Source organism: Hyperoodon ampullatus (assembly GCF_949752795.1).
Source record: "Hyperoodon ampullatus genome assembly, chromosome: 15".
Lineage (NCBI taxonomy): Eukaryota > Metazoa > Chordata > Mammalia > Artiodactyla > Ziphiidae > Hyperoodon > Hyperoodon ampullatus.
The window spans coordinates 63,726,315-63,739,651 of NC_136928.1; the positions used below are offsets into that span (position 1 = coordinate 63,726,315).

Genomic DNA, 13,337 nt, shown 5'->3' on the forward strand with positions numbered 1-13,337 from the left:
GCTGAAGCCCTAGACATGAGCCTGAATCTGGACCAGCTCGGGAAGTCCCGGGGAAGAGGAGAGGCTAGGGTAGACAGACAGGATCACTACTCAGGGTCGAAATCCGTGCTTCCACGCCCACGCTCAGTCGACTCGTCTCTTCAAAGCAGAGAGAAAGCAGAGGAAATAAGGATGGGGAGAGGCTGGTACCTGCCTGGGGGCGAGGTGGTGTGGAGGGGCCACTAATGCCGGAAGTGGCCAAGAAGAGTGGCGCCCCAGCGCAGAAGGCCTGGGGGACGCGGGAAGTGGCTGGAGGCTGGGCCCAGAGTCGAAGGAAGGATTCAGGGTTGAGTGGAAGCTGGCGGAGAGTGAAGGAGCACAGGGAACCGGAGGGGTTGGGGAGATTCTGGCTGCGGATGGTCAGAGGGTGGGGACCGCGTGGCGACCACACAGAGGGTGTGTGTTAGGGCGGGAGAACTACCCTGGCTAAGTCGTACCTGTAGTTTTCTATTTCCTAGTCCCAGAAATTGCAGCATCAGAGGTTGATGGGTGAAAAACAAATCTTCGAAGGGTAGTTAGAAGGAGAGAACAGTGGCAGGATGTGGAGAGGGCGGGCGCGCGGGCGAAGGCGCGAATATGGGCTAAAGGAAGGGCGCAGGACACGAAGTTGGCTCCGCGAAATCCTTCATCCACTCTCCGCCTGGCTGCTTTCCGAAGTGCCAGCCCTGCGAAAGGGGCATCGCTGCTGAGCCTAGCCAGGGCTGGCCGCTCTGAGATGGGAGGTAGGATGGAGGGGCGGGAGCCAAGGCCGAAGGGGCGGACACGGGGTGGCGTCTAACTTTCCATAAAGGGGCGGCGGGGGCCGCGCTCTCTTCTGCGCTGGCAGCGGCCACCAGCGGGGAACAGGGCGCAATGTCCGTTCAATGCCAGGAGAGTCCGGTGCTGGCAGGCAGCGCCACTTTGGCCGTCCTGGGGGCACTGGTTCTGTGCCTTGCGGAGCCCGCCGGCTACGGGAAGTACACGGAGAGCCGTATGCCCGTGGCTACCCGCCTGTCCGCCCGCGCCGCCTGGTTCCTGCAGGAGCTGCCCTCCTTCGCGGTGCCCGCGGGGATCCTCGCCGGGCAGCCCCGCTCTCTCTTCGGCCAGCCTGCGACTGTGCTTCTGGGCCTCTTCTGCGCACATTACTTCCACAGGTAGCGTAGCGTTTTCCCTTGAGGGTTTGCAGCGCAGCGCGCTGCCAGGCTCCCGGCGTCCAGGAGCGCAGCGCGCGGCGCGAGCCGCTGCAAGGAACGCGGAGTGCGGCGCGAGGGGAGCACCTGGCTGGGCCGGGGCTGCGGGCCAGACGCGGGCTAGTGGAGGAGCGATCGCGGGGAGACGCCGCCTTCACTCTCCACGGCCCCGCGCGCGTCTCGGGTCCGCACTGCTCCGGGGAAAGCGATGGAGCGGGGCGGGAGGCAAGCTGGAAAGCTCAAGCTGGGCAGAGCTCTTGGCTCAGACAGTTACCTCTCCAACTCCGCGCCGTCCCGCGTCACCTGTGGCGTCTTGCCCACCACCCCTTCTCGTTCTCCCTTCACCTTTCCTTTGCAGGGTGGGGGCGGGCTGGTTCTGAGATCTTGAGGAAGTCTAAGTATTGGCATCTCCCGAAGGAAACTCGGCTCAGAGGGACTGGATCAACGTATCTCCGCAGGGAGATGTGCAGACCCAGACCCTGGACTTAACGGTGAGAAAGAGAACGTGATGGGAACCCACTAACCTGAGCAAGAGTCCCACTTCTCAGGACCCACCGAAAAGGGACTGCGCTCACCACCAACTCGTTTCAAGTTCCCCTGGCACTAAAGTGTGGATGGGTTGAAGTTAACTTAGAGCTCAAATGTTCTTCTGAATTAAAAATCCCAAATTCAGGAGAACTTTACCTTCTGCTCTGAGAAGGAAACACAGGAAAGAAACCAAGGGCTTTCAGGATTCGGAGATTAGATGTTCAAAAGAGACTCATAGGGGAAGAGAAGAGCTCAAGATTCAGTTGCCTACCATGCCTAGTCATTTACTTTCTGTCATCACATGTAGCCCCATTGTAACCTTGTGAGATATGTATTTACTGTGCCCACTTTATAGACAAAGGAACTGAGGCTGTGTAAGGTTAAGTGACTGAATGAAGATGATACAGCTAGTGCCCAGCCAAATTCAAATCTAAGCCTGTGAAACTCCATGGTTTAAGACCTTTTCACCATGTTAAGCAGGCGGATACTCTGCAAGGAGAAAACAGAATCCATGGACAGAGAAAAGTTGCCAAACCAAATCAAGAACTGGAACAGAGGCACAGCCTTATTTTGCGTAGAGAATTATGGGGTAAAAAAAATCAAGGAAATCTAGATTAGAAATTAGGGTAAAGAATTACTCTGGAAGCTGAAAGGCATGATCCTCTCTCATAAAGATCATAAGGGAAAAGTGATGCCTCATTTTGGGAAAAGGAGTGTAGAGAAACAAGTTTTAACCTCTCTTTCCATATAATCCCTTCTTATCCTCTGGATCTTTTTTATTGGTCAAGATTTAATATTTATGCAATTTTAACTGGATTCTCACTCCTTTAATAATTATTGCCAAGCAACCATTTCATAAATGGGTGTCCTTTCTGGAGATATTTACTAACCATTTTATTTTATCTAGATTTAGGTGGTTTAATTTGCACAGAAAGAAGGATGTTGGGTGTAGGAGATAAGAGACCAGCTTTTGATTTCACTGTTTTTGGAAAAGACATTTGACAGAAAAATGTGATTTTATCAGGCAATTACTTTTAACTTCTAATTAACTACTGTCTGTTAACACCATAAACAATATTTTTATGAGTTCATTTCATCTTAACAGTATTGATTAGTGCTTTCTGACAATCCTATTAACATAAGTTTTAGACTTGTTTTTAAAGCCAAAAGGTACTTTGCCTTAATAAATTATGACAAGTACATTTAAAAAACCAAGGAAGTTATTACTCATAAAATGAATATCAACACACTGTTCACCTTCTTCAGGGGAAAATTTAAAATGTAAAATTTAGAGGATTTGGGGATTGATTCTGCCTGAGGGAAAATTCCCCACAGAAAACACAACTCAGGGTGAGTGAGTTGTCCCTAAGGAATGAAGATGTTATGTTTGTCCACCATTCCCTTTGTGTGAACTGTTTCTTTGTGGCCACTGGACTGTTGAATCTTTTATCATTTTGAGTGCTTACAAGGGGTTACGCACTGTGCTAAACACTATGTGAGTTATCTACTAATCCTCATACCAGTCCATTGAGGAAGCACTGTTATCACCCCCCGTTTTGCAGGTGGGAAACTGGGGCGAGAAAAGCTTAAATAACTTGCCCAAGGTCACAAAGTAACCAGGGAGCCAGGGTTCAGACCCAGGGAATCTGAATCCAGATCTCAGGCTCTTAGCTACCATGATAAACTGTTTTATATTTGTTCTTGCTGCCTTGTTCTTGCCTTTTAAAAACTATATTTAGGCTTAAAATTATTTTTTAATTATAAAAATAATGAATGTTTACTAAAGAAAAAAATGAAAAGTACAAAAGTAGAAAAATTCCCATAATTTCAACACTTAAGTACATTAATTGTTAATGTTTTGGAACATTTCCATCAAGGTTCTAATTTTTCTTGGTCAATTTTTATACATGCTTGCTATATTGAATATATGTAGGTTTTAGTTCTGCTTGATTACTGTGTATAATAAATATTTTCCCACATTATCATAGAATCTTTGTAAATGTCATCTTAGTGACTGCTTGTTATTTCATCTAAAAACAATAATTTATCCATTAATCTATAGTTTTTTGATAATTTTAATATTTTAAAAATATAATTTAAATTGGACATTTAATTTGTCTTTTTATTTTGGCTAAATAAGGTTGTGATGTACATTTTTGCACTTACATTTTTTTCAGAAGTCATCACTATTCTCTTAGCCAGGATTCCCAGAAGTGGTTCAAAGTTATGAGCATTTTTGCCTTGAGGTTTTAGGAGTCATTAGGCTTGATAGTGAGGGCACATTAAGGAAAAAGCTCCAGGCTGCCTTGGCTTTACCCTGTGCTGTGCGTAGCTATGACACAGAGAATACGATGGAGGAACAGGGATTCAGGAGAAAGCTGGTTCAGCTGTGGCTTAGACTCTTTTGCAAAATGTCCCTTGGGGGCTATTCAGAAAGGCAATATGTCCCATTGGATAGAAGGTGAAACTCTTTGCACTTTTCTCCATACAAGGGTGATATGCTAGAATGTGAGTCCCACAAGGGCAAGGATTTTTATCTCATTTGTTCATGGCTGTATCCTCAGTGTATAGAAAAGTGCCAGTACATATTTGGTGCTCACTAAAATTTGTTGAATGCATGAATGAACTCTACTTCTGACATCAGTACAGGCAGTCAGAATTGTGGGAGGGCTAGCAATTACTTAGGAATCATTGCTGAGATTGCATGGCTAGGTCAACTCAGATCATTCTCTTCCCTTCAGAATCTATTGTTGTGGATATTTGGTTGGTTTAGCTACATGAGAATGACTGCTGTGTAAGCATGTTGCCTAATCCCACATCTAGAGTTGTTTGAAGTCACAGTCATCTCACCTCTTGTTGACCTTGACAGTGGCCTGGAATGATCCTTTGCCCCCACTCTCTGATTCATCATTTTCTCGAGATGCCTTGGTGTCTCACGCAATGGTCATCACAACACCTATGCCTGTGGAAGCTTAAGTTTTTTCAAGACTTGGGTGTGACCTTGGTATTTAGATGAAAAAGAAAACTGTTTTCAAATAAAGGTGACTATTCTGTAAAAAGTTGCTGGCAGTGTGACCTTCCTTGATGCACATGCAGAAGCAGAGGGCAATGCACACATTAGAGTCTGTTTGAATTTGGCAAGAACTTTCCTGGGGTTTAGATGCTGAAAATAATGACATTTTCTATTCAGCCAAATAAAATGATGGCTTAAATGGGCGGCCTTTTTTTTCTTTCTTTGAATTTTGAATTTTATTTTATTTATTTTTTTATACAGCAGGTTATTATTAGTTATCCATTTTATACATATCAGTGTATATATGTCAATCGCAATCTCCCAGTTCATCACACCACAACCTGCCCCCCACCACTTTCCCCCCTTTGAGTCCATACGTTTGTTCTCTACATCTGTGTCTCTCTTTCTGCCCTGGAAACAGGTTCATCTGTACCATTTTTCTAGGTTCCGCATATATGCGTTAATATACGATATTTGTTTTTCTCTTTCTGACATACTTCACTCTGTATGACAGTCTCTAGATCCATCCACGTCTCTACAAATGAGCCAATTTCGTTCCTTTTTATGGCTGAGTAATATTCCATTGTATATATGTACCACATCTTCTTTATCCATTTGTCCGTTGATGAACATTTAGGTTGCTTCCATGACCTGGCTATTGTACATGGTGCTGCAGTGAATATTGGTGTGCATGTGTCTTTTTGAATTATGGTTTTCTCTGAGTATATGCCCAGTAGTGGGTTTGCTGGGTGATATGGTACTTCTATTTTTAGTTATTTAAGGAACATCCATACTGTTCTACATACTGGCTGTATCAATTTTACATGCCTGCCAACAGTACAAGAGGGTTCCCTTTTATCCACATCCTCTCCAGTATTTGTTGTTTCTAAACTTTCTGATGACGCCCATTCTAACTGGTGTGAGGTGAAAACTCGTAGTTTTGATTTGCATTTCTCTAATAATTAGTGATATTGAGCAGCGTTTCATGTGCTTCTTGACCATCTGTATGTCTTCTTTGGAGAAATGTCTGTTTAGGTCTTCTGCCCATTTTTTGATTGGGTTTTTTTTTTCTTAATATTGAGCTGCATGAGCTGTTTATATATTTTGGAGATTAATCCTTTGTCTGAAGATTCATTTGCAAATATTTTCTCCCTTTCTGAGGGTTGTCTTTTCGTCTTGTTTGTAGTTTCCTTTGCTTTACAAAAGCTTTTAAGTTTCATTAGGTCCCATTTGTTTATTTTTGTTTTTATTTCCATTACTCTAGGAGGTGGATCAAAAAAGATCTTGCTGTGATTTATGTCAGAGTTCTCTTCCTATATTTTCCTCTAAGAGTTGTATAGTGTCTGGTCTTACATTTAGGTCTCTAATCCATTTTGAGTTTATTTCTGTGTATGGTGTTAGGGAGTGTTCTAATTTCATTCTTTTACATGTAGCTGTCCAGTTTTCCCTGCACCACTTATTGAAGAGACTGTCTTTTGTCCATTGTATATCCTTTCCTCCTTTGTCATAGATTAGTTGACCATAGGTGCGTGGGTTTATCTCTGGGCTTTCTATCCTGTTCCATTGATCTATATTTCTGTTTTTTGTGTTGTGTACCATATTGTCTTGATTACTGTAGCTTTGTAGTATAGTCAGAAGTCAGGGAGTCTGATTCCTCCAGCTCCGTTTTTTTTTTCTCTCAAGACTGCATTGGCTATTCGGGGTCTTTTGTGTCTACATACAAATTTTAAGATTTTTTTGTTCTGGTTCTGTAAAAAATGCCATTGGTAATTTGATAGGGATTGCATTGACTCTGTAGATTGTTTTGGGTAGTATAGTCATTTTCACAATATTGATTCTTCCAATCCAAGAACATGGTATATCTCTCCATCTGTTTCTATTATCTTTAATTTCTTTCAACAGTGTCTTATAGTTTTCTGCATACAGGTATTCTGTCTCCCTAGGTAGGTTTGTTCCTAGGTATTTTATTCTTTTTGTTGCAATGGTAAATGGGAGTGTTTCCTTAATATCTCTTTCAGATTTTTCATTATTAGTGTATAGGAATGCAAGGGATTTCTGTGCATTAATTTTGTATCCTGCAACTTTACCAAATTCATTGATTAGCTCTAGTAGTTTTCTGATAGCATCGTTAGGATTCTCTATGTATAGTATCATGTCATCTGCAAACATTGACAGTTTTACTTCTTTTTCAATTTGTATTACTTTTATTTTTCTTCTCTGATTGCCATGGCTAGGACTTCCAAAACTATGTTGAATAATAGTGGCAAGAGTGCACATCCTTGTCTTGTTCCTGATCTTAGAGGAAATGCTTTCAGTTTTTCACCATTGAGAATGATTTTTGTTGTGGGTTTGTCGTATATGGCCTTTATTATGTTGAAGTAGTTTCCCTCTATGCCCACTCTCTGGAGAGTTTTTATCATAAATGGGTGTTGAATTTTGTCAAAAGCTTTTTCTGCATCTATTGAGGTGATCATATGGTTTTTATTTTTCAATTTGTTAATATGGTGTATCACATTGATTGATTTGAGTATATTGCAGAATCCTTGCATCCCCAGCATAAATCTCACTTAATCATGGTGTATGATCCTTTTAACATGTTGTTGGATTCTGTTTGCTAGTATTTCGTTGAGGATTTTTGCATCTATATTCATCAGGCTGTGATATTGGTTTGTAATTTTCTTTTTTTTGTGGTATCTTTGTCTGGTTTTGGTATCAGGGTGATGGTGGCCTCGTAGAATGAGTTTGGGAGTGTTCCTCTGCAATTTTTTGGAAGAGTTTGAGAAGGATGGGTGTTAGCTCTCCTCTAAATGTTTGATAGAATTCACCTGTGAAGCCATCTGGTCCTGGACTTTTGTTTTTTGGCAGATTCTTAATCAGTTTGAGTTTCATTACTCGTGATTGGTCTGTTCATAAATTGTATTTCTTCCTGGTTCAGTCTTGGAAAGTTATACCTTTCTAAGAATTTGTCCATTTCTTCCAGGTTGTCCATTTTATTGGCATAGAGTTGCTTGTAGTAGTCTCTTAGGATGCTTTGTATTTCTGCGGTGTCTGTTGTAACTTCTCCTTTTTCATTTCTAATTTTATTGATTTGCATCCTCTCCCTCTTTTTCTTGATGAGTCTGGCTAATGGATTATCAATTTTGTTTGTCTTCTCAATGAACCAGCTTTTAGTTTTATTGATCTTTGCTATTGTTTTCTTTGTTTCTATTTCATTTATTTCTGCTCTGATCTTTATGATTTCTTTCCTTCTGCTAACTTTGGGTTTTCTTTGTTCTTCTTTCTCTAGTTCCTTTAGGTGTAAGTTTAGATTATTTATTTGAGATTTTTCTTGTTTCTTGAGGTAGGCTTGTAGAGCTATAAACTTCCCTTTAGAACTGCTTTTGCTGCATCCCATAGGTTTTGGATTGTCGTGTTTTCATGGTCATTTGTCTTTAGGTATTTTTTGATTTCCTCTTTGATTTCTGTAGTGATCTCTTGGTTATTTAGTAATGTAGTGTTTAGCCTCCATGTGTTTGTGTTTTTTACGTTTTTTCCCCTGTCATTCATTTCTAATCTCATAGCATTGTGGTCAGAAAAGATGCTTGATATGATTTCAATTTTCTTCAATTTACTGAGGCTTGATTTGTGAACCAAGATGTGATCAATCCTGGAGAATGTTCCGTGCACACTTGAGAAGAAAGTGTAATCTGCTGTTTTTGGATGGAATGTCATATAAATATCAAATCTATCTGGCCTATTGTGTCATTTAAAGCTTCTGTTTTCTTATTTATTTTCATTTTGGATGATCTGTCCATTGGTGTAAGTGAAGTGTTAAAGTCCCCCACTATTATTGTGTTACTGTCAATTTCTTCTTTTATAGCTGTTAGCAGTTGCCTTATGTATTGATGTGCTCCTATGTTGGGTGCACATATATTTACAATTGTTATACCTTCTTTTTGGATTGATCCCTTGATCATTATGTAGTGTCCTTCCTTGTCTCTTGTAACATTCTTTATTTTAAAGTCTATTTTATCTGATATGAGTATTGCTACTCCAGCTTTCTTTTGATTTCCATTTGCATGGAATATCTTTTTCTATCCCCTCACTTTCAGTCTGTATGTGTCCCTAGATCTGAAGTGGGTCTCTTGTAGACAGCATATATATGGGTCTTGTTTTTGTATCCATTCAGCAAGCCTGTGTCATTGGGTTGGAGCATTGTTCCATTCATGTTTAAGGTAATTATCAATATGTATGTTCCTATGACCATTTTCTTAATTGTTTTGGGTTTGTTTTTGTAGGTCCTTTTCTTCCCTTGTGTTTCCCACTTAGAGAAGTTCCTTTAGCCTTTGTTGTAGAGCTGGTTTGGTGGTGGTGATTTCTCTTAACTTTTGCTTGTTGATTTCTCCATCGAATCTGAATGAGATCCTTGCCGGGTAGAGTAATCTTGGTTGTAGGTTCTTCCCTTTCATCACTTTAAGTGTATCATGTCACTCCCTTCTGGCTTGTAGAGTTTCTGCTGAGAAATCAGCTTTTAACCTTATGGGAGTTCCCTTGTATGTTATTTTTCATTTTTCCCTTGCTGCTTTCAATAATTTTTCTTTGTCTTTAATTTTTGCCAATTTGGTTACTATGTGTCTTGGTGTGTTTCTCCTTGGGTTTATCCTGTGTGGGACTCACTGCGCTTCCTGGACTTGGGTGGCTATTTCCTTTCCCATGTTAGGGAAGTTTTCGACTATAATCTCTTCATATTTTTTCTCGGGCCCTTTCTCTCTCTCTTCTCCTTCTGGGACCCCTATAATGCGAATGTTTTTGCATTTAATGTTGGTGCAGAGGTCTCTTAGGCTGTCTTCATTTCTTTTCATTCTTTTTTCTTTATTCTGTTCTGCAGCAGTGAATTCCACCATTCTGTCTTCCAGGTCACTTATCCGTTCTTCTGCCTCAGTTATTCTGCTATTGATTCCTTCTAGTGTAGTTTTCATTTCAGTTATTGTATTGTTCATCTCTGTTTGTTCTTTAATTCTTCTAGGTCTTTGTTAAACATTTCTTGCATCTTCTCCATCTTTGCCTCTATTGTTTTTCCGAGGTCCTGGATCATCTTCACTATCATTCTGAATTTTTTTTCTGGAAGGTTGCCTATCTCTACTTCATTTCATTGTTTTTCTGGGGTTTTATCTTGTTCCTTCATGTGGTGCATAGCCCTCTGCCTTTTCATCTTGTCTATCTTTCTGTGAATGTGGTTTTTGTTCCACAGGCTGCAGGATTGTAGTTCTTCTTGCTTCTGCTGTCTGTCCTCTGGTGGATGAGGCTATCTAAGAGGCTTGTGCAGGTTTCCTGATGGGAGGGACTGGTGGTGGGTAGAGCTGGGTGTTGCTCTGGTGGGCAGAGCTCAGGAAAACTTTAATCTTCTTGACTGCTGATGGGTGGGGCTGGGTTCCCTCCCTGTTGGTTGTTTGGCCTGAGGCAACCCAACACTGGAGCCTACCTGTGCTCTTTGGTGGGGCTAATGGCAGACTCTGCGAGGGCTCACTCCAAGGAGTACTTCCCAGAACTTCTGCTGCCAGTGTCGTTGTCCCCACGGTGAGCCACAGCCACCCCCCACCTCTGCAGGAGACCCTCCAACACTCGCAGGTAGGTCTGGTTCAGTCTCCTATGGGGTCACTGCTCCTTCCCCTGGGTCCCACTGTACACACTGCTTTGTGTGTGTCCTCCAAGAGTGGAGTCTCTGTTTCCCCCAGTCCTGTCAAAGTCCTCCAATCAAATCCCACTAGCCTTCAAAGTCTGATTCTCTAGGAATTCCTCCTCCCATTGCTGGACCCCCAGGTTGCGACGCCTGATGTGGGGCTCAGAACCTTTACTCCAGTGTGTGGACTTCTGTGGTATAAGTGTTCTTAAGTTTGTGAGTCACCCACTCAGCCTTTATGGGATTTGATTTTATTGTGATTGCGCCCCTCCTACCGTCTCATTGTGGCTTCTCCTTTGTCTTTGGATGTGAGTTATCTTTTTTGGTGATTTCCAGTGTCTTCCTGTTGATGATTGTTCAGAAGTTAGTTGTGATTCCAGTGCTCTTCCAAGAGCGAGTGCATGTTCGTCCTTCTACTCCGCCATCTTGAACCAGTCTCTCAATAAGAGGCCTTTTTGCTCGATTGCTCAGTTCATTCTCCAGCAGCATGAATTCTTCCCCATCCTTCAAGACTCAGATCGGGCATCACTTCCTCCAAGAAGGCTTCTCTGTGTCCTTTCTCCTTTTGTAAGTCAAGGTGTGGTTTTCATAGCAGCCAGTGTGGCCTTCCATGAGGCACTTCACACACTGGGTCATAATTCTCTATTTTAAGGAAATGTCACATATGTCCAGCCTCCTCATTTTATAGAAGCCGAGCACCACAAAGTTAAGACAATTAGGGGCAAAGAGGGCACTGGAACCTGAGTCTCACCATGTGCCCTGTCAACGCTTCTCCAATCTCATAAGACCTGCAGATGTGTCAAATATTCAGAAGTAATCCAACCTCAGGAAGGAAATTACTCATTGGCTGAGAATCAGGGTGATGATTAATATGGACATTGGAAACCACCTAGAAAAATCTCTCCTCTTACACACTGAGAAGGAAGTCCCAGGCAGAATAAACTGAATTCTTGTGGTCACTTATTCATGTGTTAAGGACATTCATGAGGCATAATTTGGATCAATTAAAATGGGGGTCAGCAAACTTTTTCTGTAGAAAAGCCAGATAGTAGCTGTTTTAGGCTTTGCAGTAATACAATCTCTGTCACAACTCCTCAACTCTGCTCTTGTAGCATGAAAACCGCACAGACAATATGTAGACAAATGAGTGAGGTAATGTTCCAATAAAACTTTATTTACAAAAACAGGTAGTGGGCTGTATTTGGCCTGTGGGTCATAGTTTGCTAGCCTCTCCTTAAGAAAACCATGTGTGGCATAGCTTTACATTCAGTGCCCTGGTAATTCTATTATAAAATCTTGTTAAATCCTATAGCAAAGTATTGGGCATAGTCTAGAAAATTTCTGGTACATTTAAGTAGGAATTAGGTAGTAAATCTCATTTTCTATGAATTCCTGGGTTGCAAGTCCTTTATTTGAACCTTTGTGGGAAATAGTAGGACTCTTGTAGTTTACATTCTAAATGGGATGACATCATAAGCCCATCTAAAACATGTACTGCTATGTTTGCCAAAAATGTAAACAAGATTTAGAGATCTTGACCACGTTTACCACATTGAAGAAAGGTCCAACTTCTTGCTCATTTTAAATCTAATTTAATGTCACTTAACAAGCAAGATAAGGAAACAGTGATCCAAGCTGGTTGAGTGACGTGTATGAAGTTACTTGGTGAGGAAGGGGCAGAGTGGGGCTTGAACTTAGGAGTCCTAATTCTTTATCCGAGTTCCACATGCTCAGATCTGTGCTGGGTCCTAGGGGAGCACACAAAAGAAACACAAAGCTGGTGCTTGCCCTCCAGGAGAAAGGCAGGAAAACGCATCATAGTGTGTCTGACACTCTTTCTGGTGTGAAAGTTTGGTGGTGGTAATGTCAGTGTGAGAGGCTCAGGACAGGTGGGAAAATGCAAATTGAGGGACATGTGGACCATGGTCCACAAGGGGAACCATGGTCATGCCACTGAACATGCTGAGGTCTCTGGTGCCTGTCTGTGTTTGAGTGTGCATGGAATAGTGAGCAGATGGGTGGGTGGGTTTTGAGGGAACCCAATAAATGGCACCCTGCTTCCCCACCCAAGTTCATAATCAACTGAGAGACAGATCCAGGAATTAGGCAACTAGAGACAAATTACTACCCTTATTAGTGGTAAAGCTGGTTTGGGGCAACATGGCTTCCATTTTGTATCCTAACACTGTCCCTCAGAAAAACTCAGCAACAATGATGGCTGACTACCACGGGCCTTACCCAGTGGTGCCTGTTCTGGAAAGACAGCAGAACGGAAGAAGGGCTGAGCTGCACACACCCCTTGAGAGGTCCTGCTTTCAAATTTACCAATGGGTAATTTACTTCTCCTTTCCTGAGGAGCAGTGAGTGAGGGAGAGTGGAAAGGCAAGGAGGTATACTCAAATGAAAGGTCCTCGGCCAGCAGGAGGGAGGACATTAATGTTTTCTGTTACAAGATAGAATATGAAAGTTGTCTACATGTTGATTTTTGCCAGAGCCTGGCAACTTGGTTCTGGAACCTGGGGCACTTCCCTTTCTGCTTTTTGACTCCTTGCCACATATGGCAATGGAGACATTAAAGGCTGGACTCAAGATGTTTAAAAAGTTGCTGTGCTCAACCCAGCAGCCTTTAAGGAGACTCATCATAGGAGCTCTAAATTTTAAAACCCTCTGAACCAGGGCCAACAGTGCAATTTGCCTTCCATTTGGTTATGGAGCTCCGGGTGTTCCAGGAATTATGTTACGTGTTTTACATCAGTTATCTCATTTTATCCTTGAGACAATCGCTGTTATTAATGCAATTTCACAAATAACTGCACTCTGATTGCAGTGATTGGTGGGAGTGATGAGTAAGCACTCAGCTGGTCCTCGAAAGATGGTCTGTGTGGGTGGGAATGAGATGTTCAGTCAGGAAAAGGGGTCTGTTTGGTGA

The 13,337-nt window shown here is 42.3% G+C and overlaps 1 protein-coding gene across 1 annotated transcript in view; it reads left to right on the forward strand.

Annotated features, from left to right (window-relative positions):
• Positions 1–891: 891 nt before the first annotated feature.
• Positions 892–13,337, forward strand: part of SRD5A2 (steroid 5 alpha-reductase 2) — a gene marked incomplete at both ends in the record, with an annotated part of 51,825 nt that continues 39,379 nt past the window's right edge. The window contains one exon of the mRNA XM_079720961.1: positions 892–1,172. Coding sequence (XP_079577087.1) covers positions 892–1,172 — 281 coding nt within the window. The remainder of the gene's footprint in view (positions 1,173–13,337) is intronic.